We start from the raw sequence: 26,712 nt of genomic DNA, 5'->3' as shown, positions 1-26,712 counted from the left end.
ACAAGGAAATGTAAGGGTGTATTTTCTAAAGTACAGAGTTATTGTGCTTACTTGCTTCTGGTCTGGTCTTGTTGATACCTTTTAGTAAGTGATGAACAACCATGTAATTCAACTAGCGTAAACTATAAAATTTATTTTGAAGGCTTCTGTTTGTTTTATGTAAACTTTTGCATCTCCTGTATTGACTAAAATTTGAAGTCTTGATCTTTTGCATGGCTGCTAATCTCAGATGCATATTTTTGCCTTCACCTCAAGTGAATCTAAGTTTCTGGAAATTACGTGCCTAGAGATCGTCTTTGTTCAGAGGCACACGATGCCCCCTTCCTGGCTGTTGCTGTTTATGGAAGTGGTTTCGTTCTTCCTGCAGAGGTGTTGCTGCTGGTGCTTTCTATATGCAGCTCAGCTTTTGATGGTGCTTTGTGACTTTCAGCAGCTTCACGACTATTTCCACTGTTTGAGTTTCTAACACAGACATAACGGCTGGCTACCACCTTCTTTTCTTTGGGGAAAGTTCTGGAAATTTTCTGTTGAAGTTACAAGTAGTTGTCCATAGATATCTTTAATTGAGTGTAATGAGGGGCAGATGTTCATTTGTATTGAGATATTCTATTTCGTTTATGTGTTGGCTTCTCAAGCCAACAAAAAAATACCATGCTCAGAAATTCAATGCTCGGATTTGCTGGCTACACCTGATAGCAGTTAGAGACATTTAGAGCAATGTGCGGTGGTGTTTGAGGTAAACAGGATTTCAAAGAGAGCTTCATGAAATTTTAAGTACTGTTGAGGACTTGCAGCAAAACTCTATGGATCTTGTAACTACGGAATCACTTCTTCAGTGTAAGCGAGAAGAGCCCATTAGGAGAAGCATCCTAATACTGGTTTGGTTTTTTCCTTTCTCTCTGAGAACTCTTGAACATACATACCTGGCATCCATTTCTTTGACTTTTTTTCTGCAGTTTATAATAAGAGAATTTGAGAGTTTAAAAAGTTATCGTAGCTTATTAGTTTGTTGTTTCTTTCTTTCTCTCTCTTTCTCTCTCTTTCTCTCTCTTTCTCTCTCTTTCTCTCTCTTTCTCTCTCTTTCTCTCTCTTCTCTCTCTCTTTCTCTCTCTTTCTCTCTCTCTTTCTCTCTCTTTCTCTCTCTTTCTCTCTCTTTCTCTCTTAGAACGTTCTAGTGTGTTTTAAAAAAAAAAAAAAAAAAGGTGGGGGCCAGCTGTCCCTCCTGAAGTTGTGCCATCTGTATCATCTTTCTGGCTGAGACTTCTGTCCTCTTTTTCCTGTCCAGGCAAATCCTCTGTAGAGAAATAAATATGTCTTTGTGCCTTAAGCAAACCACATCAAATGGAAGATCTGATAGATAGCCCTTTCTGCTCCTTAATGCCTTTATCTCTTGTCCATGATTCTTCATATTTTAAGAAACAGTGGGGTTTTGTGTTTTGTTTTTTTTATTATTATTTTTTTTTAAGCTGGAAGTTTTCTGATTCCTAACAGTTTCTTAATTGAAAAATCGAGCAATTCTTAACAGAGGATGAAGCAGAGCTGTTTCAGTACTCTCCTTTCCAAGACAGAAGAACGTAAATTAAACTGAAAATGCGGTTTCTATTTTATATAAACATATATATCCGTATGGAAAAAAAAATTGTCTAAGCATTTTGTACCATACTGCAGTGACAAGATGCTATAAATAATTTCCCTGTGACTTGGTAACACTTCTGCATCTGAAAAAATTTTCTTCAAGTTTTCTTGTAATTTTGGTAGAAACTTGAGAGAATATTCCAGACTTCTCTGTTTTTTTTCCAGGCCTTCTACTGGTATCCTTATACTTTTTACTTGATCACTAGCCTCAAGTTATTGAGGCTGCAGGTCAGGAAATCTCCCCCTTCCCAAGACAGCACTTAGCAAAGATGTATTTACATTTCTAAATAGCTAATTAATTCTTCTGAAGTTTTCTTTTTTTTTTTTCTCAGAAATAGATATAATAGGTTTGTTAATAGATAATATAGGCATATTAAGCATCGCTATTAAGCACTGCAAAGTATTTGGCAGTGTCAGAAATTGTAGAACGAAATGTCTGAGGCCACTGCCGAAATGCCTGTATTCTTCTGTTGATTCGTCCAAGAAAAATAACTTGTTGTACAGCGGTGAATAATCTGCGTTATCAAATATGTCCCGTTCCTGCCTGGCGCTGGGTGCCCTTCATTTCCTTTTGCAGCCAAAAGGGATCCAACATGTTGCAGCTCAGGCTGTGATGAATACTAATGTCTTGATATCCGGTAGATCATTAGTTTTTATTTGTAAAATGGAAGCAAAATTAGTTTTGACCTTTAAAGCTAAGTCAAAAGGTCAATCCATGTCCTTTTCTGATTTGGTGCATTAGTTGCTCCCTGTCCCAATTGTGTATAGGACAATAGTTTCTGTTAATTTCAGAGGTAAATTAAACTGTAGGTGATGCTTTGCATTCAAAACTTTGTTCTGTTTGTTTTATTTACAAGTGAATTTCAGATCACTGAATGTATCTTCATGGGTTCTGTTTAAAAAAAAATAAAAAATCAGTATCTCTGGTTTTTTTTTTTATTATTCAAATCAATGCATGCATGCTACCTAAAACTATCAGGATGTGATATGCTTTAGGATACACAGAGGATAAAAATAAGTTTATGCATTTTTCAGTTACTCAAATATTAGTATTCTTGGCAGCTCTGAATCGGGGGGATAAAATGCCAGTGTGAAATTAATAACTGTTTTTGTTTCTGTTACAGCTACACTGTACACATCCTGCATCTTGTTGGGTATATTCCTCAACAGCAGCGTACCAATATTCTTTGAGCTCTTTGTGGAAACAGTCTACCCTGTTCCAGAAGGAATTACCTGTGGAGTTGTCACCTTTTTGAGTAACATGTTTATGGGAGTGCTTTTGTTTTTCCTCACGTTTTACCATACAGGTAAGAAATAAAAGCTACTTTGAAAATATAGTTCTCCGTGAAGACATACTATTGTCAGTAAAGGGAGGATTTGTACATGCAATTTCCATTAATAATCAGATGTTTGAATCTACCTGTGTAGATTCTTCAAGTTAGAAGAACTTTAATTGTTCTTTTCTCTATGCATGCTAATAAAAAGGAAACGCTTTAGTGCAAGATGTATGTAGTCATAATCCACTTAGAATTTGCTGTAGCCAGAACCCATCAAGATACACGCTGTCGTCATATTTCTCTGAAGGCCTGGGTAATGTGGCCATTACTACTGGTGGTATCTGTGGGCGTTCAAAGCCATAGTAAAGCTCATCCCCTCTCGTGCCTCGGGGTAAATCTGCATTGCCCAGGAGGGGCAGAGCAGAAACGCCCCGTTTACGGTCAGCTCCCATCGGTGGCTTGGAAATACCATTGCGGGGGAGAGAGCGTCTCGGGACCGCTGCTCAGAGACAAAATACTCATTTCTTTGGATTAATCCGGTGGCCTCATCAGGCACAACAGTGTTTTGCTTGATATTTTCCTCAACTTCTTCAGACTTTCTCATCTCTCGAGTATTATGTGTTTCCTCATAACTCGTAATCGTAACTTTCAACTTGCTATTTAGTAGACTATAATATATATTATTACTCTAAGCTGTAAAGTAAGAACCCATCTTGCTTTAAAAGGCAAAATGGTCTTTACTAATGGTTTTTCAAAGATGCAGTTTTTTGATTTTTATTGTTGTGGTAAATGTTTGCTTCATGCTGCAAGATTTGTAGAGCAATGTTTTACTTTGGAAGCATTAGAAATTCTGCGCTTTTATATATTATCATGAGTGCATGAGTGGATTACTTCTTAACATGGTGTGTTTTATAACCAAGAGGAGACTGACAAATTTCAGAACGAATTGTGCTTGAAATCGTGAAGGTTACAGCCCGGCACAAATTTTCGGCATGGTGTGTGTGTGTCTTTCTGCCAGGGAATTGCAAACAGATTGACAACCCCATTCCAAATTGTGGTCTGTGAACACAAACTGAGAGAAACGATTAATTTTTCTTAGGTTTGGTTTTGGTTTTTTTTTTAATACTGACACTGAACTGCGTCATTGTAAAATCTGAGTTCCATCCCTGCTAGCCTCGAGTGGCATGATACTTAGTCTTTACATTTTAAAGAATGCTTTTATGATTAATATTGATTGGTGTGAACTCTGTTCACATATGCTATTATTTTGAACGTTTACACCTGAGCCGAAAAGATTATACAGAGTATTGAGACATTTTTCAACGTTTTTCAGAGTAACAATGCAGTGTTCAGAATTACTTAATAATTGAGGATGGGGATACAGTGTCTCACTTCTGACTGAAGAATTATGATAAAGTGAGCTCATTCCCTCATAAATAGGGTATTTGCATCCCTTTTTTGTCTCCAGTATTTCTTTCCCTAGCAGGTATCCGTAAATCCAGGTAAGGATAAACCTGAAATTAGTATATCCATGCACTTGGAATATTTTCCCTGATTCTACAAAGGAAAAAAAAAAAAAAAAAAGTAGTAATTTGTGTTTAGGATGATCCATTCTCTGTGATGCAGTTTCACAAATGATGAAAAGTAGAAGAGCGCCTGTGGTCGCAGCGGGGAGGGATCAGTTCCAGTGGGTGCTATTGGCTCCTTTGATAAAAAAAAATCATTCAGAAGGTAGATAACGATCTTAAACATTTGTCTTACATTTGATTCAAATACATCCTCTAATGGCATTTAAGAAGCTTACGGATAAACCGGACCTCAGTCGAATTCATCTCGATCCCTCAGTCTTGCCTTTGAGGCCAAATAATCTTTAGTGGTTTTAATTCGGATTTCTCTCTTTTTCTCCTCATACTCTGATACTGCAAAGGCCGTGAAAGAGCCAAGCCCTGGAAACCTTCCAGTCCATTGAAGATTTTGCTCCAGCTAGAACTGTGGAGATGCAATTTTTTGCATCTTTTGTCCTTTGCATTGTGTTAATATAAATTGTGCTTTTTCTTTTAGCAATATAAATTACAGATTTAAGAAAGTAGAAGTGCCAAAGTCTTGATTTTGATTAACTCAGGCCTTGAGGAAGAGTTTAAAAATAAATAAATAATAATAATAAAGGAAATTTAAAAAAAAAAAAAACCCAACAAAAAAACCCAAAAAAACCCCAAAACAAAACAAAAACAAATATACCCCACCATCTCCAGTAAAATGAATGTTTCTTCAGTAAGTTTACAGATTTACAAAAAAAGAAATTGTGGTGCACTTGTTTTTTAAAAAAAAAAAAAAAAACACAACAAAAAAACCCAAAAAAAACCCCCCAGACTATAACTGCTAATTAGTAGTCAAATATCAGGCGGTAGGATTTCTTGAATGTGGAACACAAGCTTTTAAGAGCAGTACATTATGTCTACTAACAGCTAAAAAGAGGCTTCTGAGGAGGCCGTTTGTGCAACTAGTTTCAAATTGAATTGATCGTACGGCTCACAAGTTTCTTCTGAGGAATTGGTTTTCCCTTCTCAAAACCGTGCGGCAGGTTTGATTCAAAATCAAATCCTGCTTCTTCTTACACTTTTAATTTGTTTTCGTTTTCACTCCATAGAAATCAAAGAACTAATGAGTAGAGTCTTCAGAAGTGGTTTATTCTCCATTAGCAACGATAGATTTATTTTTTTTCCTGACGTTTTCTCCATTGACAGGTTGAATAAGGAGGTTTAACATTAGCTGGAGGCGTTGGTGTTTTATTTTTATACATATATATATATATATATATTAAAAGAACACTTTATATGTACATAAGGCATCCACGGAGAAGTCTCATGGACCACGTTAACCATCTGTATCGATCGAGAGCTGTCAGGATTTTGTTCAGAACCCAGTAATTTCCTTCGAACCCGCCATCAATCAAAGTTTTGGCCTCTTTGAACATGGAGCACGTTTGATAACTCTGAGGTTGGGTCTGTTTTCTGCTTTACAGAGTTTTCGTGGTTCAACTGGTGCCTGCCGGGATCGTGTCTGCTCAGCCTGCTCCTCATCCTCTGCTTCCGCGAGTCCTACGACAGACTCTATCTCGATGTCGTCGTCTCTGTGTGATAACGCCGGGGTGGTGAGAGGTTGGGAGAGACTGGAAGTCAGCTTTGCAGGCTGCACATCTGCCTGGATTTGCACGGCTGAACAGCGGAAAAACAAAGAAATTACAAGACTTAATCGTGGCTTTATTAGGGAGGGTGAGGGACAGGCTGTTCTTACGCTCAAGACCACCTTGATTTGCGATAAACGTGGAACTTGAGTGGTGATAATGATGCCGAAATGCACAAAGAGGATATATCTGGTGTACAGGTCCCGGTGCCAGAGCTGGGACTCTCTATTTAAAAGGCTGTCGATGTAGCAGTGAGGTGTACAGTTGTGTGAGCGTGTGTGTGTGTGTGTGTGTGAACTCAAGGTTGTGCACACCGGGGTACCAGTAATCTTCAGTCTTCTATCAGAATAGAAATAGTGAATAATCTTAACAAAAGGAATAAAAAAAAAAGATAAAAGAAAATCTTTTTTTAAAAAAATCTCTCTTTTAAATCGCTAGTCATTTATATAATGAATGTCCATTAAACAGTTAAGCTAAAACGATTTGGTGCTTGTACACTACATTTACGTTCTAATAAATTGATTTCTGATATAAGACGCTGGTACCAGGGTTTTTAGCCATACTAAATATCCCAAACAGTCCTTGGAGTGTTGTTAGAGGTGTTTGTTGTCACCCTGGAGCACACGATAGCTTTAGCTGCCACTGAAACCCAACTTGCACCCACGGTCACCTCTGAAATACCACCGTGGTCGTGTATCTCCTGCACACGGAGCATCCGTGGTATCTCAGAAGTTTACTGGAGCCTCACTCTTGGTAAATGTTGCTGTTTTAAAGGCCACCACTGTGTCACCTTTTCATCCCCCGTCTCCAGTACGGCCTTTTTTAATGTGACGACCTGTTTGTGCCACTGAATACTGTGGGTGTGGATGTCCAAGTCCCACTAGTTCTCTTCTGATACAATAAGGTGTGCGTGGTTTTTAGGATTAGTTTATGATTGAGGGTGCCTAAACAAGATTGTTTGTTAACTCAAGTCTTTAAAATCACCGTTTCCTAAAAAAAAAAAATCTTTCTAGTTGATGAGGTGCCCTGATGGCGAAATGACAATGAGTTTGGCAATGAGAAATAACTCATGAGTTTTGGCATAATATGGGAAATATAACGCCAGCTCTTTTTATCAGTACTAATCGGTGGTCGTTCTGGCCCTTACTTGAACATAAATATTAAAGACACTTTGAATAGTTTTTTAACTCAATTTTAAACCTGCTAATAATTTCTTAATTATATTTTTAGATTTCAGTTCAGCATTATTTACAGTATTTCCGTGTGTGTGTTCTGTGCTTTGTGTTAGGGGCGTGTGTTTGTGTGCCTGCGTGCGTATTTATATCTATGTATACACAAATAAAACTTATATATATATATCTTTTATATATAAGTTATATAAGGGTATGTGTTTACATAGGTTTATTTTAGGCAATCCTGTCTCTGGACGGTGGTATGCCACTGTTTGTAACTAAACCATTCACTGCTGGGAATGGAAGCGCATACATACGCTGTCTGTGACATGAATGTTTTTTGTGGGGGGTGAGTGATTTCCCACCGTGGCGGTTCCACGGCAGGGGTTGTGGTGCGGTCGTGTGTCGGAGGCGGACGGTGTTGCAGGGTTGTGCGTCCGTAGGAGTCTGAATCAACGGCCCTTTGCTCCCCTGGGGGGCTCTTCGCCGCCGCCCCGGGGTGACACCGGCACTGGAAACTCACTGGAATAAACCTTGAACTGAGCGCTGCCTCAGACACGGATCCCTTCGTTCTGCCCGCTCTCCTTCCCCGGAGAGAATCTGCCACCAGTACCTTCCGCTCAGGAGTGTATCTGTGCAGTAAAATAAAACAAGCTGTTCCCTGCTTTTATGTTTTCAGAGCAATGGATGTACTTACTGTTGTAACAGAAAATTGACTTCGCTCATTGCCTATATCGGCTACTAAATGATTTTTTTCTGTCTTGAAACAGGCTCTTTGTAGAAATGGAGCTAACCTACGCTGGGATAACTAAATCAATCTAAGCAGCGCATTCGGAACCGCTGGCATCATCCTCTTACCGTTTTTCAGATGAATGGTATTAACTGTCCAACTTCTTTTTACTATGTTTTAGTGCCTGGAATGGTTTCAGTATCCAGTAGCTGCTGCTACCTATTGTCTTCTGAAACCAAGGATCACTTGCCAAGAGTCTGATTGGAGTTGCATTGTCATGGCAGAATTACAAGCTCAGATGGCTCTTCGGAGCTCTGCTTCTGCAATTTACTGTAGCTATATTAAGATTAAAATTGCATCGTTCAGGCACTGTCCCGAGTGACAGAGATTTCTAATCCTTTCACTGTCCTATTTTAAGGTGGAGAAGCTCTTCAGGCAGTGTTCAGACTATAACCTATTCCGCCTCTGTTCTACAGAAAGCACCAAACAATTCAAAATATTTGTCAGTGCTGCCAGATTCAGGCTCTCCCCACAGCCGGGAGAAGAGAGAACGTCCTGGTTTAATCCCCGTTGATTGTTTTTCTGCGTCAGTGTGAATTGCTCGCTGCTGTCTTGAACTTTGACGCTTTGGTAAAAGTTTCTGCGTCCATCTTGGGCGCTGTAGTGTGTGCTCTTAATGACAGCCCTCGACGCCTCTGCACCACCAAAACAGAGGCGTTACCCGGCTCTGCTGGACACCTGCGCCGGGGTGGAGACACTTGGGGCTCAACCAGAGTTCCCAGCACGACTGATGGAAATCTGCCTGAGCGAAAACCAAAGGATGGCTCCCCAATTACTTGGAGTTGGGCGGGATGCTGCTGCATTCCACACACGCCATGTTCAGGCTTTAGGATTTTATTAGATTAACCAGTCTGGCTCATGATGGAGGTGGGGGGTTGCAGATGTGCTTGCTGAGATCTCCGAAAAATACTTTATCCTCTGGGCCCAGCAGCAGCAGCATCCTTCTCCGGAGGAGCAGTCCACTTCATGCCAGTAACCCAGCTGAACCTGTGGGAATATTTTTGGGATATGGGTTATCGCTAGGTCCACCTTTGGATTTCCCGAGGGTCCGAGCTGCCATGATAACCGCGCTTTATTGGAAGGTAGGCTTTGAGACTGCAGGGAGAGCTCTAAGCAACGCTGATGCGATTAGCAGCAGTGCAGAACAGGCTCAAAACGGTTAATATTTCTCTTATTAATTACTTGAAGTTCTAAGTCTCTCTGTAACTTCTGAGCCATCAGCAACGGTGTTTTTTATCTAAATGAGGCATTACCTTGCTCTGCCGCAGAGTAGCTGGTGTTGGCTGCTGCTTGGGCTTTGACTTGCAAGCAGAGGAACGTGCCCTGGGAAGTTGTACTATTTTCATGGCTCATAAGCTCACGGCTCTGAAGAACGTTGTTTTTGGTTTTGTTTTTTTCCCAGCAGTGCGGAGTCCCCTAAAATACAAATGATTGTGCTAAGTTTTATATTGAAAATGCCAGGAAGGATGCTCTGTAGTGACGGCTCTCTCTTAATAGTTCTTCGTTGTAAGCATGGGCTGCTCCTCAGGTTTCTGCTTGGCTCAGAAGGCTGGCTGCTTGCGAGCTGTGGAGCTGTGCTGGCTTTTGTGCTGCTGATGAGAAGCTCGGGGTTAGTAGACGTAAGGCTCCTCTTACGGCAGTGTTTGCTGTCTCTCTGCGCTGCATTGATTTCCGTTTGATTCCTTTGCCTTCCCGCGTGGCCGCCTGCTCCCCTGAGTCCATGCAGGAGGTATGGAGAAGAGCTTCCGTGCTCCCAAGCTGATTGTAGAGGGATGGGTTGGTCGACCATCTACTTAATAGGCATTAAAATAGCATTTTTTTAGGAAATTGTGCAAGCTGAAGGAAAGTGCAGCCCCAAAGGATTTTGTACATGTGTGAGCGGACAGTCTGTTATGAGCAGGCTATAATTTGCCTGAAACTTATCCTTTTAGCCCCCACACCTAGACACCCAAGCTGCTGATACCTGATGTTAGGTATTCCGGTTCACGGCATCATGGAGTTATTCCCAACCATCTGACGGAGCCGCAATGAACAGGAGTGGGACAGTGGGGCGTCGTTAATCTTGGAGTGGGGTTGGAAAACCCCAGGCTGCGTCAGTGTTTGCCCTGGTCACCCGGGGGGGTGCCGGGCTGGTGGATCGAGTGAGGGGAGCAAAATGCGGGCTCCAGGGGCCATTTCAACACTGAAATACTGCGCTGAGTTCATCAAATCCATATAAAATGGAAAGCTTTGGGATGACAGGGTTGTTAGTGCCTGGCTTGTTCTATGGTAAAACTTAGCAAGGGAGTGCGTAGCCTTACGCTGTAATAGAAACAAGCGGAATGGATTGATTTGTGTATATTGGCTGGTACTAGAAAGGGAAGTGCTGTTTAATTGTGAGGATTGAGTGAAATATGAATTGGAATTATACAGCTTGCGCAGTGGATATAACTGTCCTATAACGCTATGACGGCAGGGTTTTAATTTTTCATCTTCATTTCTTCTGTTGGGTCAAATATTAATAATTTTCTATGACAACGGCGTTTTTATGTTTCGTTAGTTTTTGGGGGGCTCCTTTTTAGCCTGAGTTTGGATCATCGGGATAATTCGGCAAGACAGCTGCTGCGCTGGCGTGAGAGCGTACGGGGAGATTTGGTACCGGTTTGGTGTTTGACGGTGGTGCTGCGGTTCCCGGTGCTGTTGAAGCGCGGGGCCGGGCGAGCGGGGCTCGGGCAGGGGGGCGGCAGCGGTGCGAGGGTAGGCGCTGACCCTGCCAAAACGAACACGAGCTGCTTCACCACCTTCCGTGGGTCCGGGATGTGGGTCCCAGCGGCGGGGCTGGGAGGAGGAAGGAGCCCATGTAGCGGGGGAAAAGCCTTGTTGTGGTTGCTGCCTCCCTTCCGAGAGGGCGAAAACCTCCGGGCTGTTACTGCTCCAGCTGTGAGAGACCGTGAGCACCGACACAGGCTTCGCTCCGTCCCTGCAGCCGTTGCCGCCGCGAGGTGGGTGGTTGGTGGCTCAGGAGTATCTGCTTCGCTACCTCCAGGAGCATCGTGGCAGGCGGCGGCGGAGAATGGCCGCGGAGCAGGCGGCAGCGCCGGGGGAGTCAGAAGATGGCGTCAATCTGCTTATGATTTTTGCAGTTTATGTTTCAAGACAGATGAAACTAATAAATAGAGGAAGAAACGTAATGCTGTCCAAAGTTTTGACAAGCAAAAGCAAATATTTGCACAGATGCGCTGGCTCCTGCCTTTTACTTGGGATGGCAACATGTTTGGATCAATCGGTGTGTCCCCCCCCCCGCCCCCCATAGCGTGGACCCCCTCCCGCAGCCCCGGGAAGCTCCGTGCCCGGGCCGGGGTGCAGCGATGGGGATGGGGGGAGAAGGGAGGCGTCCAGCCAGGGTGCCCAGAAGGTGTGATGCTGGCGGGCGCCTGGGTTATTTGTGCAGGAGGGATGTCTTCTACGGACCAGTTTTAGCAGGATCTCATTTTTTGCTTTCTGAAGGATGAGGTTCTGGCCTCTGTTTTATCTTTGTGCTGCCGCTCGTGCCGCAGGAACAGCGGTGGCTGTGGCACACGGCGTAGAGGCGCTGGCTCCTCCAGGTGCGGCAGAGAAGGCAGGTGGGACTTTCTCTCTGTGATAAAAGCTTTTCCTTCCACGGTCTCTCACCCCACCAGCTTCCCCCATGCGACTTCGCCACTCGTTAGATCTGGACAGACTCATTGTGCTCACTTTGCGTTGCTACGTGATGAAAATACCATGAGCAAATCCTGTTTGTCTCTATGGGGAACGTTTCCCTTCAGGCTCAGGCCACTTCTCTGGCCTCAGTCTGTCTGTCTGTCTGTAAAAGCCAAAAAAAAGTTCCCAAACGCCATGTTTTCCTTTGCAGAGCAGCTGGGCAGGTTTGTGTGATGCTGGGAGGGGTAGGGAGAGCCTGGGCTCAGTCACGGAGCTGCTCGGGGGCTTGGGGAAGGGTTGCTGGTGCGTGGGGTGCTTCACTCTCCCCAGCTGTGAAAGGGGAGGGGGACACCCCACGTACCTCCCCGGGCAGGGACGCTGCGGCCGGGGCTGGGAAGTGCTGGGGGATCCCCTGAGGGATGGGCTGGAGCAAGGCCTGGGAAATGCCCTGTTTTAATGGGATGCGTCCATTGGGTCCTCAAGGACCTCTCTCAAGGTCCTCAGCCTTGAGACCGCTGTGGGGGGCACAGACGCTGGCTTTCTGTGCCCGGCCAGTGTAATCTGTAAGGCATAGACAGTATGTGCTCTATAGATAGAAAACCCCTCTGGCAGGACGGGTTGTGTTAACAAACTGGGGGAAAATGGTTGTGTTTAGGGACGGGATGCTCAGAGCGCTGGTCTGCCCGGGGCAGTGGAGGGTGTGCGGTGATGCCGGGCTGTATCCAGCTCTCTCCAGACGCTCTGGATGTGCAATCACAGACAAAACTGAGCTGGCTCCCTCTTCCCAGGCCCTGCCTGCCCCTCTCCTGGCTGCCCCCATCCTTCTGCTCCCACCCTTCTGCTCCCACCTGTCCCCTGGGTTGACCAAGCCCTGCAGAGCCGCAGGGTATCCCCACGGGCTGGTGGGCGGCCATTGGCTGCTGCCCCCCCTCCCAGGACAACGATGTATTTTCCACATGTATTTATTTTCTCTGCCTATGATACTTGCAAGATTTAAAATCCCTTTTTCCTCTACCAAGTTTAACGTCTTCCGCTGTGCATTTTAGAAACACGTACTTGATATGGTGGAAAAAAATGGCTTTTAATTATGTGACGCACCCAGCGGTTGGGGTCTTTTGAACTGCATGAGCATATGGAGCAGGAAGAGGGATTTACGTGTTGGAGAGCGTCTTTGTAAACTATCCTCGACCTGTAAGACTGTTCAATTTTACTGGAGTTTGTATGCATTTTACTTTTGTAATTTTTTTAATGATTTGATAGAATTTTATTTTAGGGCAAATTCTACTTTTTGTATGCGATATTTGGATGTGCTGTATTTTTATTTTTAAGAAAATAATGTGGAAACCACTATATACTTGTCAATGTAACACATCCACCGGCTCATTTCTTTTTAAAACTGGAACCTTACCATGAAGTGCGTGTTACTTTACGTACTGGTTGTTGCACATTAAAGAGGTTACTCAGATGTGCTGCCGTCGCTGTTCGTTAATTAAAAAAAAAAATACTGGGGAATAATTTATTTCTGGTATAATGTTGCCAAAACCCCACTGGAGATACTGCTACGAAACGGGGAATGCTTGCTCTAAACGAACGTAGCCTCACCTAAAGCCCAGCCCACCCAGCGGAAGAATTCCCATCGCTTTCAGTGGGCTTTTAGGGTGGGGGCTGGCACTGCTGCCGGTCCCTGCAGACCAAGAGACGCGGGGCGGGGGCCGGGGCAGAGGGAGGGAGGGAGGGGACGGTGCTGGCGGCGGTGGCAGCCCCCGCTGCCCCATCCCACTGTCCCGGCTCTGATTTCACATCCCGCCTCATCCGGGCTCCCGGCTGAGGAAGCTGCAAGCCCGCTGATGTTGCTGGTTCCCATCATTAACATCTCTGTTCATGTTTTCGGAAAGGGCGCCCTTCGTAATAACCTTCCTTGTGTTTATTCTGCATCCACTTGAAACGGACCCAACCCGGGATCTCTTGATCCATGTTTATTTTCTAGGACCAGCTCTTCAATAATGCCCTGACTACTTACCAGGGCAAGTTTAAAATAGCCTCACGTCCTATTAGTTCTGGGAAGAAATCTGTCAACTCTCATATCGTGGAATATCTGGGCCCCACTATTCTTAGCAACAGTCTCTTTCCAGTCTATATATGGGAGCTTAAGGCTCCTCTAATGATACAGTTCCTGGTTGTATTTATCTTTGCAGTGTTACAGAAATCTCCATCCTTTTGGGGGGATGAGAGCTGATCCATCTCCATCTCAGATCCCTGCCGTAGTTCTGTGTATTGGTGAACCCGCTATGCTCGTTCTTTCTCACAGGGTTTCTATTTTTTTTTTAGCTGGTTTCTATTTTATCTTTGCTGCTGGTGAAAACTGCTCTTTCCCTGGCATGTAAATAACATTTGTTCTCTCCTTCCCAGTGGACACATCCTTGCTGGGGGCTCGCTGGTGGCTCCCTCCCCGACCACGTTGGAGTTGCCCATGGGCAGAGGGACCTGCGGGAGCAGCCGGGCTGGGGGCCGGGGTACGTGCAGGCACTCGGTGACGTGCCCAGATGTGCCCAGATGTGGGGGAGCCGCTCACAGATACCTCACATCTAACGGCCGTGGGACAAACAGAGGCTGGGGAAAAAAGTCAGGGCCACTTGGAAATGCCGGGCGTGGGGGTTCTGCCATCTCTGGGCTGCAGCCGGGGGATGCTGGTGCTGGGGAAGGGCAGCAGCAGCACCCAAATGTGGGTGGACCAGCCTTTTCTCTCCTGCCGGGGGTCACGAGGGCCGAGGGGCCGCGGTGTGACCTGCCCCAGGGGCATGGTTTGGGCTGCAGCTGGGGAGTTTGTCGGGACTCAGGGCACCGGCCTTTACCTGACACACGCCACTGACGTTACTCTGCACCCACCGCCATATCAACACGAATTTACAACCAGGGGACTGTTTTGGTTTGGTTTGTTTTTGTTACAACTCGGGCTTGAGCAGGCGGAGGGGAACCCCAAGAGCGTGCACCATGCCAGGACTCCTCACGCGAGCTGCCAGGAGCGGCACGCTCCCCGCTCTGGGAACAGCCAGTCACCCAGTGAAGTCATCCTTGGATGAGGGCTGCAAAAACCACCTTAACTCTTCCAGAGCCAAAGGAGCACGGGCAGACGGCCGGGGCAGAGCCAGGTCACCCTGGACTCTCAGCAGGTTCCGTGGCCACAGCGAGGTTCCTCTTCGGGAGCTTTCCGCTTTGCTCCGTGCCTGCAGGCGCATCCCGGGGCTGGAGGGGCTCAGACGCTGGCGCCGGGATGGGGCGGACCCCTTCCCCGGCGGCTGCTGGGCCGTGGGTGAGCCCGTCCATCCCTCCGTCTGCCTGGCTCCAGACCCACAGCCACGATAGGTACCCGGCTCAGGCACTAAAAGGCAGTGGCCAGGGGGTGCCAGCCTCCCCCCAGGCAGCACATGGGGATCCGTAGCTTCAGTGGGACCCCGGTGCGGGGGGCTGGGGCGGGCACAGGCAGAGGGAACACCAGCGGCTGAGGAACCGACCCCACCGTGTCCCGAACCTCAGCCTCTCCCCGGGGCTCTCCTAAACCTGCCTTTGACTGCAGAGCCGAGGGCCGGGATTACGGATGTAGCTTCGCGGTTGAGTTCTGGCGCTGCAAGAGCGTCTCTGGTGGGCAAAGGAAAGGGCAGCCCTGAGGGGTTTGTGGTGAGTGGACGAGCAGCAAAAGTGCGTATTAAAACAGCACAGCTTCACGCAGAAGCGACTTCAACTGCCACTGAAGTGCAGAAAACACTGTTTTGAGAGAGATTTTCCAGAACAGGCCTTAGCATACGCTAAAGCATGGCAGCTCGTCCTACCCTGTGCCCTCACGTGGTACCTAGAGGTTGTTTTATCCTGGCTGGGGCAGGACTGCGGGTCTCGGGGCCGGCCGCAGAGGCGATGCTCGGGGAGCGAGTCCGTCCCTGTCAGCTCCAGCCCCTCTTGGGCCGCGCCGGTGCCCAGGACGGAGTGGCCTGCCAGGGACCGAGCAGCTCCCCGCGATGGGCGGCCTCCCCCAGCTTCGTCTCTCCCAGCGCCAGAGGAGCCATGGATCAGCAGAAGACAGTGGTAATTGCCAGGAGGCTGTCAGGCAGAAAGCAAGGCTCTCGCTCGTGGACAGGCTGATGTAAGTCAGCATGTAAATTGGGTACAACAGAAAAATAATTTCAGCCGAGCTCCTACGAAGAAACCCTTGACCAAAAAAACATTGTTGCTAAGAAATGTGGAAACAGAAAACAATAATGTGGCTCCTGCCAGGGTAATAAAAGTGTATCAGCGTTCTGCCTGCTCTCTCCTACAGATCACTTGCTCGTGACAGTAAATTAAGTACTGCAAAAATGGGTACAGCTTTCTCTGTGGCCATTGATGCTTCACATCATGGAAATATCAAATGGTTCTGATGGCTGTTCATTACCCTGCGCTTGAGAGGGGAGCAATCCATTGCCGGCTCCATTATTTCCACGACAGCAAGGAAATGACTATGGGAAGTTTAAAAATGAAAAAACACAGCAAGGTGAGATGGATCGAACCTCCACAGCCTGTTGCTGTTCACCCTGGTCAACGCTAAGCCCAGGTCTGGGGGACACCACACAGTCTACGGAGTGATGGAAAACTAGGACTACTTTTTGCTTCCAGTTAATTGCCAGGTCATAAACTGCAAAGTTTGACCTTGAAAATCTCCAAAAGGCTCAAAAAACTTTTGGAAATCTCTGAAAAACTAAAAAAAATTTTGGAAATCTCAAAAAAAAGAAACTTGAAAAAATTTTGAAGCGTGACAGTGGTACGGCACAGCTCCTCGGCCAGGAGACGCCTCTGCCCCGCAGCCAGAAGGAGCTTTAAATATTTGCTGGGTACCAGACCTGCTGCAGCTGGTGCAAAGATCTGCTGAGTTGAATCTTCTGTGTTCAGTAGAGACACACACCGTGGAGGTGCGGGGTGGACACGGCCAGTGTCCGAGTACAGCACGTTAGTGTTTCCTTGTTGTCTTTATAGTTTTAAAAGTATAAAGAGCAAACTAATCTTACACGTGCTTCAGCTGATGCGATGAGATGGTCAACGTAGGGTTGGTCACAGCAAAAAAGAGGGTGATAAAACTCGGGGTCACAATATAAACCTGCCCTAGAGCACACCACAGCAAAGCAGGAGAAGGCGAGAGTTTACCCAGCCCCATCAGCCCACTGCGAACCAGCTTCACTTTTTTATCTCGGCAAAGAAAATGACTTTAGCCCCATCCAGTCCTTTCTCCAGAAGAAAACAGTTTGGTTTGGGGAAGTCGTAGCCTGAAGTGTTGAAATGTGACCGAAAATGAGCTCTGTGTGTGGGGTGTCCTGGGAAATGGGCTGATGTCTTGCCCTCGTAGCCTGATTCTCATTGTTCCTGACGACGTAAGGAATTTATTGCCTGTCCTACCTCACACGCTGGGAGGACAGAGTGTGTGTGTGTGAGTGTGTGAGTATGTGTGAGAGAGAGTGTGTGTGTGTGTGTGAGAGAGAGTGCGTGTGTGTTGGGTTTTTTTCTTTTGGAAACAGGCTCGGGCAGTGCTGAACTCTGCCTTCATCTTGGTTAATTCCAAAGTCAGCTTTTTAAACAGGAAGCGCAATGACAACTCCACGAGTGGCTTTTTATGAATAAGCAAAACAAACCACGTCAAAATACATTTCAACTATTAGCAAAACAGCATTTTTAATGAATCTCCAAAGCTTTTGGCAATTGAGCTGTGTGTTTGAGAGCGTGCGGTCCCTCAGCTCCGTGCTCGAGGGGAAAAAGCACACGAGAGAGCGCGGGAAGCGATGGTTTTGCCGGAGGGCGTTGACTCTCGTGCACATTGAGGTGGTCCTTGCTCGGTGCTGAGCTCAGCACCGCGGTGGCTGCACTGAGCTGATTTAAGCTGACTCAGGGGCTGTCCCAGAGCTTGGGGACTGTCCCTTGCCTGGTCACAGCAGCACGGTGACGCGGGCTCTCATAGCTCAGTGAAACGCCTGTGCCGGCAGAGGGAAATTCAGGGGTCGGAGCCAGGGCTTGTGATCACGTCATGCTGGGGGCACTGGTGGGGCTGGGCACACTGGTGGGGACACTGGCATGGCAGTAGGACACCCACTTGGCACGCCTTTCCATCGCGGCAGCTTGAGTGCTTTCCGAGGAGGGCGTCTGCCTGGCCACAGCTCCCGGCAGCATATGAAGATGGTGCATGAGAGAGTGGAAAGCCTCCCTAAAAATCCCGCTGCAGGTTATTTCTCATTTCTGCACTATCTGCAGCACTTGACGTCCGTTCAGAGGAGGAAATTAACTCGGTCTGACACGTCTCGCTCTTGGTAATGCCCTGGTGCCAACACGCAGCTGCTCAGCCGCTCTGCGGTGGTTACAGCTCGTTCCTCCCAGTCCCTGCTCCGGCGTTTTCATGAGCACTGGTGTTAACTGGGCCGGGCTGCAGTTCCCTGCCACTCCTTTCCTCCATAATGCCCAGCCTTGGCTGTACCCTTGCCCAGGCAAGTGCCCCGCTGGCCACGGATGTTTCCAGCTGTTGATGGAAAAGAACAGCCCAGCAGAAGGGACTGACATGGATGTACAGGGATACAGCAGGTTCGTCACTGCAACATCTGGCTCAGGGCATCCCTAGAGCATTTATTGCAGGGAGCCAGGAGGAAAGAAGTAGACATGAATCACAAGGAACCTTCTGCTTTTTAATTTTCCTCCGTTCCTCATACTCACCCCCCGAGTGATGCCGGAAGCGGGCTGGAGGGGCCCGTGGTCCCTGCAGAGGGCTCTGCATCCCGGACCAGGGGCCCGCATTTGCCTGTTTTTGCCTCCCCGGCAAACCCCGTGGGCAGCGGGTGCTGCTCAGCCCCATCGCCCACAGCACAGCCCTAAGGCTTCGGCTTCACAAAATGCCGATGGGCAACCTGCAAGGTAACGAAGTTTTTGCTGTTTACTACACACAGTTAAGAATCGAAGAGGAAAAGGCACCAGTTGGTATGGATAGTGAAGGTGAGAGGACAAAACACACTGGGGCTAAAAGGGAAACTGTTATGCTAATGAATCAAATTATCAACTAGAAAAAAAAGGATGTGTTGTGGTAGACAGCTTTTAAGGAAAATGGAAATAGGTTCCAATGTGATACTTTGCTCTAATTGTGTGCAGAGGTGTCTTGATGCAAAACAAAACCATTCGGAAACGGCCTCCCTGTGTTACCGTGCAAACTAACTGGGGAAAAAAAAATCCATCTTATTCACAGCAAGTTTGTTTTTACTGATCTTGTGCCTCTCAATTACTTTTTAATGGTCTGCATTGAAAAGAAATTCCTGTATGCACACTTGAGAATATGAAAACACCCAAATGATAGCTTATGATTTAGTAGGATTAAAGTATTATGTATGCAGGTGTAGCACGTTTCAGGTTATTAGTAATCCAATCTATTTTTTACGACATTATGGTGTAATTTTCTGTATGAAACTTCAATATAAGTCTTGAGCTGTATCGGAACATAAACTAAAATGTTCCTGACTCTGTCACTTTTCATGGTCTTTACTTTGATTAATAAATGCAACAGGAGCTATAATGTTCTTCAGTACGAGGCTACGATCATCCTTCAATCAAAACGCATCCCTCAGCTTTTTATAACTTTTCGCAGCAATACGTAGGGCTTGAGAAGGAGCAGCCATAGGCTCCCAGTGCAGCTGTGTGCGTACACCTGAAAGGCCCTGCAGCAGACGGGCGTATTTTCGCTCGCTGCGTCCAGCCAGGCTCCTTGGCACCGTCAGCAGCCGCGGCCTCCGAGACTGGGTGTGCTGTGCCGGGGAGAGGAGGGGAGACTGCAGAACCGGACGTGGCTTTGGCATCCCCAATTTCAGGCAGATTTGATCTTACCCCATTGGGCACCTTACTTGGAAATACCATTTTCTTTCCAACGCACCCAAAGTCTGGTGCGGAGCCACACTCCTGCACTCAGGTTTGCGTGGGAGGGGAGTCGAATTGCAGCGACAGACTTTGGCGTTATACTCAGGAACACAATTTTGTAAGCACGTAGTCTACAACTCCTGACAAATATAATCCAAACCGGGGCCTCGGGATGCAGCCGGAGCGCAGACAGATGTATGCTGTAATTCCCCATCCCCACTGAGTAAATTTTGCATTGCCCTTGGCCCCCACCATCAGGAGGAATCTCCTCCACGTCCCCTCAGGGGCCCCGGCCCCACCGCGCATCGCCCACAGAGGGGAAATAACTCAGAGGCTTGCCAGGTTGGTCTGTTTTATTTCTGAATTATTCTTTACATTGTACAATATATAAAAATACAGAGTACCCAAAAAAAATTCACAGTGTCTAAAGGCAGTGATTACAGTCTAGGTCACCTTTATACTAAAGTACCATCAAGTTCAATTGCATAGGAAGGGTGATGTGCCTTCACAACAGAGTCCAATAATACTCTCCAGGTTTTGCTGTTTTGGGGCAAGCATTCCGTGTTTGCGCAATAACTTCCCATGTATCCGAGATCCAGTATCGCATCTGTCACTCTCCCACCTCAATTACAAGCTAAATCCTATCGTTTCCATCTCACGTACGGTTCATCCTCCCTAAACCTTCCTCTGTGGGAATGCTCCTAATTAACCGCATCGCTTTTAAGTATGCGCAGGTTTGGATGTTATCTAAGGAGGGGTGTGCGGATGGAAACCCCACTGTCATGCAGCTGGCTGGCTTTTACATTGTTTGACATTTTGGTATTAAATCATTTTTCCTTCAGTTATTAATGGCCCATCCACGCCGACCTCTGCTTGACTCCGTGGCACGCGAATTAAGCGCACCCCGCTCACAGAGGTTTCAGAGTTACTGGAGAGCAGCGTTAATATTTTTCACAATCATCAGGTTTGTTTAAAACCAAAGCGTGGCTGGGACTTGCAGCGAGCCAGATGCTGCTCTTGCGGCACGGAGCCCTCGCGAATAGCCGGGGTGAATTTGCAGCTGAGGCTGGAGGCAGAACAGAAAAAAATCAAGTCCAAGACTCAAACTTTTGTTGAATGCTATAGAGCACTTACATTTGTGGCTGTCTAAATAGTAGGTCGCTGGTTTTGCTCCTCCAGCCAGGACTAATGCAGACACTGAAATTTCCCAAGGGGCCCAAAGGAGGAATTTCCAGGCAGAATGGCCAAGACTGGACAAGCTCCACAAGGACCCAGCTCCAGAGAGGTTTCTGTCCAGTTTGGAAGGCTCTGGCAATCAGGCAGCACCAAAATTTGTGGATTTGCTCACCTACCCCAAATCTGTTCTTGAAGCCGCCTGAAGTTTTTTTCCTAAGAAGCTTAAGGGGAACAGTCACTGGGCTTTGGTCACCAGGGCTCTAAAGGGATCTGGTGAAAAAAAATAAATCCTTCCAACCCAAATTACTGGGTATTTCTCTTGTGCCCGACAGCTCCAAGGGGTGCCATGCCCTGCCGAGCTGCTGGCTGGCTGGCGGGAGCAACGGGCGAGGAATAGACGCAGAGCCTGGGCCACAAACGCCGGAAGCTCCAGGGACACCCAGGGCACCCGGCGCCTGACTGCCATGGCCTGGTGGCTTTTTTTGTACCCCTCTGAAAACCAAAAGCCATGAGGTTGCAGGGTTTCTCTTCCCTAAATTTAAATTGTGTACTAAAACCTCCTAGTGTGACTCTAAGGCAAGGCTTACAGTGGCGATCAATAACTCAGAAAGCAGTTGCTAACTCCTTTAACATGGGAGATGACACTTTTCACGTTCTAATAGATGATGTCTTTTCCTCTAATGGTACAATATTTGTTACTCCTACTTGCTATTTTAATTTTCTTTGCACAATTACTCCCTACTTGTAATTACAAAAACAATAGAGTGACACACATGAGAGACTTGGGAGGCTTATTCAGAAAATATAAGCGGTAACAATAATCTTTTTCTTAATCATCCCTAATCAGGATGATTTAGGGGAGAATCAGCACTTCTAACTAGAAAAATCAATTTGCTTTTCAATTAAAAAATTATATTATTTCATTTACCTCAAAAGTGTTTTTTTAAACCTAACGGAAAGGTTACTAGATTTTTACAGGTTTCTTTTCTTCACTTTGTCCCCGTGGAATTTGAATACCAGCACTGCCTTTCTTATTCTAAGTTTCCTCTGCAGGCATTTTGCTAAATATATATATTGTGTGTGTATATATTATAAATATATACTGTATCTATCCACTGATAGATATCCACTATTAGAAAAAAAAAAGTTGTTACACAAACTTTACATTTACATTTTTTTATATATATATATATATATTTATATATATATAACTCTTCCCCCACTACATTTGGTACAAAGAATAAATCAGTCTCGGTGGACAGCAATTTCCTCTCCAGGTGGGCTTAACATCAGATTCACACCGGGGGCGTCAAATTGTCTGCATCAGACGTGGGCTCCACTCCTGCTCTCTGCTGATGTCAAACCAACCGGCTCAATTTCTGAACGTAAGGCATTAAGAACAGTGGTGGTAAGACAACACGCGTTCTTCTCCTATAGTAGCTGTACGGTTCACGTATTTAAGAACAGCCCTGGCTCGTACGCTGAACATTCCAGTGCACCTTTACAGCATCAGCACCTCCTACACCGTGGTTTAATCATCAAGTGGTTTGCCTGTTAGCGAGCTGCACAAGTTATTTCTGCTGGGTGATTGCTCGCTGATCAAGTAAAGCCCAACAGCAACAGCACAAGACAGCCTGGATAACAGCGTAACGCACACCCCTTCTGGAGGGAGAAAGGCAGCCACTTCCATGGGAAAAGAAAGAAGGACAGCCTAATGAAAGACGCTTCTGCTACATACTTGGCTGTAAGATTTCCATCATATTTTACATACAATATACCTGAATCCTACCCAAAGGGTTTGCAGAGAATGAGCGTCTCTAGACCGACACAGGAACTGCGCAGGGTTCCCCTTCTCCATCTTAGACGTGAAAGAAAAAAACTATAGATACCTCTCAACATCAATCTTTTAGAAATCAATGCTCCCGAACTAACTGCATTTCCAGTGTACTGTAAGATGGCCTTAGGAATAGGAAATTTTAGGAAGTTTAACGTCCAGCTGCAGGAGCAATTCAAGCTGCTACAGATATCACAGAGCTGATGATCAAGCTGCCGAATTACCTGGATCACAAGAATATCACTGTACATGGTGTCATTAACCTGCCACGCTTTAGAGAGCTCATAAAAAAATGCAACCCTCAGCCCGCATTAACATTGTCCTTAAAGAACTGCACTCTCACGCAAACACTAATTGAGTAATAAGCGTTTTGATTTCTTTCTTTCGCGCTGTCTTGCTCTCTCCTGGATTTTACTTTCTGCTCGAATGGAGCCTACAGACCCTTGCTGTGATTGCCAATTATGTGAAAAAGGGCTGAATCCATTTGGATGGTTGGTAAGAAGGAATGTCTTGATGAAACTATAACCACATGCACCACCCTCGAAGCATCTGCCCTCCAATAGCCTACAAAATATCCACCTCCTGAGCGCAATGGCAGTAATGATCTATCTTGGTGAGCTGAACATTTAAATAATTTCAGCTGCTATGTAGCACTTTGGGGAAAAAAAAAAAAATCAATTTACATCGCATTATTCTGCGAAACTGAAAATGGAAAAATGTTAAAGGAGGAAAAAAAAAAAAGAAAGATTGAAAATTAAAATAATTGCAAGGTTTGACTCGCTTGCATCCCCCCCACACTCCAGCTGCAATCCTGCCACGTGCACGGTAATTGCACAATGTGTCGATACAGGGAATGTTCTGAAGGGGAAGCTCGGAGATGGTTTTAATAGCTAGAGTGATCTTGGGAGCCAATGTTTTCTTCTGACACACATAAATTAAAGCTGGGAAATCCCATCCTGATAGTCTAATGTAATAATTTCCAACCCCTGGGCTACGTACTTGCTAGAACTACTTTAAGTCAGGATTTTCAATGTTGCTGAGGGGGACCGCGGAAATGCAGTGAAACAGGGGTGAACTCGTTACGGCACAAGGCACGAAGGCATCACTCCTCTAATGGGGTTTAGGGCCCTGGGAAGAGCCCCCCTGCAGGCGCTGGTACCCAGACCAGCGCTCTCCTGCTTCCCTGGCCATCCTGCTTCCCTCCCGCCGCTCTCGCCCTGGCCGCGCTGCCAGGGGCGTTAGGGCCATCGAGCCGCTGTGCCTGCTTGGAGGGTTGCATCAGGTTGCTTCAGACAGAGCTTCGAGGTCTGCGTCAGCTCCTGACCCCGCTGCTTCAAATGTCAGTGTATCTATTCAAGGGCACCTCTCCCTCTCTCTTCCTCTGTTCCCTCTGTTTCACCTGGTGAGACCAGAGCAGAAGCAGGATGAGCTGCTAAATTAGAAAAACAGCTGCTGGAAATGATGGGCACCACTGAGCCTAAGGCATCCTCACGGCAGTGCTAATGACCCCACTTTATTACAAATATCCCTACAGCCTTCAATCACTGCAAACTGAAGTCGACCAAAGTAATTTAAAAATGGGAGGCTACTTTATTCTTGCCTTCTGGTCAAACCACCATAACACAGGCTTACAGAGCCATGTTGGCTTTTCCTCGCAGGAAAAGCAATATACTTGTCACAAGCAACACAGTCTTTCTTCATCTCCTACCGGCTGCCTACGTGAAAGAGCTGAGCACACAGCCCAATCTGGGCTTCCAAACAAGCAAAGGAACAGCACTGAGAAATGACCAGCGTCAGCTTACAGCGAAATCTGAAATAAAGCGAAGACAAACGGGACCGCTGGGAACACGGCCGAGTCAATGGCCAAGCACGGGCATGGCAATTGCTCGAGTAAGATGCAGACGACAAAGCCAAGCTCGGGACAACGTGGAGCTCACGCGCGTTTCGGGGTGTACTTTTATCTCATGCTCGGTATTGCGACATTCTAAAATCCTTAGCATCAGGAGTTCATCATAAATATTTAGAAACACTGAATGATAACAGCGGTGAACTTGTTCACGTTGCTAACACATTGGATGTAATTGTACATTAAGCACCAGCAATAAGTTTCCTTTTTGCCAAACAATTATGTCAGACAAACATCTGGTTGTAGACAACATGGCTTCTGCATCAAACTAATACAGTTCTCATAGACACAGTCACACACATACACAAAATTACATTTCAAGGCTGGATATACTGTTTAATAATGCTACCGCCCCAATTTACTTCAGTAGCTGCAGCAGCATTTGTTTGTTGGGTTGGTTTTGTTCAGAAAAATTAAAGAAATATTGGCAAACAACGTACATTACTCAGCTGTGTTACTATTTCATAGAGTACTGACTGGAAGACGCTATAAGAATGTGCAGCAGACTTTCTGGGTCATGTCAGACCACGGAAACGTTCCTTACAAAAATACCCTCCCCCTGCAAAGTCAGAATTATTCACTCTTTGAAAGTAAATGAACTAAAAACGAACAATAAAACAAGAGGAAAAATTAGCCCAAAGCATGGTGATTTCCAACAAGAAGAGCATGGCCTCTAAAGTTGCCTTTCCTGGCAGACGCCATCAGGATCAAAGCTAGAACAAAAAGAGTTAACGCTGTCTCAGAAAAAATGAGAACAAGAAAGAAAGCAAAAAAGCCCATGGCTCTTGTGCGGCAATCATCACATCTTTTTTTTCCAGTGATATAAACATTTTTGTTTGTTAGGCACTCCAAGTTCATGTGTCCGATGTTATTCCAACATTTACTCTTCTCAGTGTCTCACTGCCTGTATAATTTTCTTTTAATTAAGACTGGAAACATTCTAGAAAGCTTCTTTGGGTAATGCACTTTGTTTGTGTGTTGTTTCTCATCAGCTGAACTGCATATTACCAAAGAAGGCTGCGGAGAGTATTTCCTGTAATATGAAAAGATTCTGTTGAAGATACAGGGAACACTGCCCTAGAAAGTCACTTTTTTTTTTTTTTGCAGAAACAGAAAAAAAATTAAAAATAAAAAAAGGAAAAGAAAGAAAAAAACGTTCTTCAAGTTGTTGGCACGATGGAGTCCCACTTGGCCTGTCTCATGAGCTGCGTGTCATCCAGTGCACTATTGCTATCCTGTCTCAGGAAGGATGCTCTTCACGAGACAGACGCCCTTGGTGGCCCCTTGCCCCAGGAGGCCACCTCTTGCCTTGCTCAGAGTGCACCCATGTGTCGCGTGCTGCAGCACGGTGGCCACTGAGCCCAGACACAGCCACCTCCTTGACAACGTCGGCCTTGGACAGCAACGCTGATCTTCCAGCCATAAACACTTGCAGTAGTAAGTGCCATCTCCAGCCAAATGTCCACAAAAGCTCTGCAGAACAGTCCATATGCATTTTTGTCCTTGTAAGGAGATGTGCTGTTTACAAGAAATACAATTAACCAAAGGAAAAAAAAAAAAGACCCTACTGTACAATATTTACATCTAAAGGCTGGGCCAGTATTTGGTCCATAAAATCAATTAAAAAAAAATTCATATAGGAAGTGATCCAGTCCTGTAGGATCTGTCCATCATCAGCTGTTGGTAAAGGTCCTTCCAGGGGAGGCCTCGGGCCTGTAGTCATATTTATTCAGTGTACTGGGATAATAGGTTGTCGTGTACACATTGGTTTGCTGCAACGGGTAGAAGTTGGTCCTGTCATCTGGTATCAAATTGTTCTTGTTAAGTGTCTGTAAAAGAGAAGAGGAAATGACAGGCACGGTACTGGTGCCACATAATTACTCTTATCTACCTGCAGACACCTCCCTCTCACCTGCCTTCTCCATCACGGTCTCTGCTGCAGCCACCACCACCTTCCCTCCGGCTGGGAGAGTAAGACGGTACATCGTACTCGCGATGGGGCTAGTCTGCGGGGGACCACGGCTCCTGCCAGGTCTCCTTTGGTGGACCTGTGCTCAGCTACTGCTAGGGCCAGAACACAGAGCCTTCTCCAGGGACACGGAGTCTCCTGGTAGCTGGCGTGTTGTCTGAACATCATTGTCACACAAAACCATGCTGGGCCTACAAGGAACTTGGT

At 46.1% G+C, this 26,712-nt stretch overlaps 2 protein-coding genes across 5 annotated transcripts in view; one reads left to right on the top strand and one right to left on the bottom strand.

Annotated features, from left to right (window-relative positions):
- Nucleotides 1–13,183, top strand: part of SLC49A4 (solute carrier family 49 member 4) — a 72,121-nt gene extending 58,938 nt beyond the window's left edge. Inside the window, exons 8-9 of the mRNA XM_054208021.1 lie at nt 2,760–2,942; nt 5,935–13,183. Coding sequence (XP_054063996.1) covers nt 2,760–2,942; nt 5,935–6,050 — 299 coding nt within the window. The 3' untranslated portion in view covers nt 6,051–13,183. The remainder of the gene's footprint in view (nt 1–2,759; nt 2,943–5,934) is intronic.
- Nucleotides 13,184–19,963: 6,780 nt separating this feature from the next.
- The window catches only part of SEMA5B (semaphorin 5B), a 277,297-nt gene continuing 270,548 nt past the window's right edge, over nt 19,964–26,712 (bottom strand). For 3 of the 4 annotated variants that reach the window (XM_054209282.1, XM_054209284.1, XM_054209283.1), the window contains one exon: nt 19,964–26,365. In XM_054209282.1, the coding sequence (XP_054065257.1) occupies nt 26,210–26,365 (156 nt within the window). In that variant the 3' untranslated portion in view covers nt 19,964–26,209. The remainder of the gene's footprint in view (nt 26,366–26,712) is intronic. The other variant, XM_054209286.1, reaches the window with a different exon arrangement.

The sequence above is a fragment of the Rissa tridactyla genome, chromosome 7 (assembly GCF_028500815.1).
Source record: "Rissa tridactyla isolate bRisTri1 chromosome 7, bRisTri1.patW.cur.20221130, whole genome shotgun sequence".
NCBI classification, from domain to species: domain Eukaryota; kingdom Metazoa; phylum Chordata; class Aves; order Charadriiformes; family Laridae; genus Rissa; species Rissa tridactyla.
Note: the sequence above shows the minus strand (reverse complement) of the source record. Positions and strands in the feature narration are given on the sequence as shown.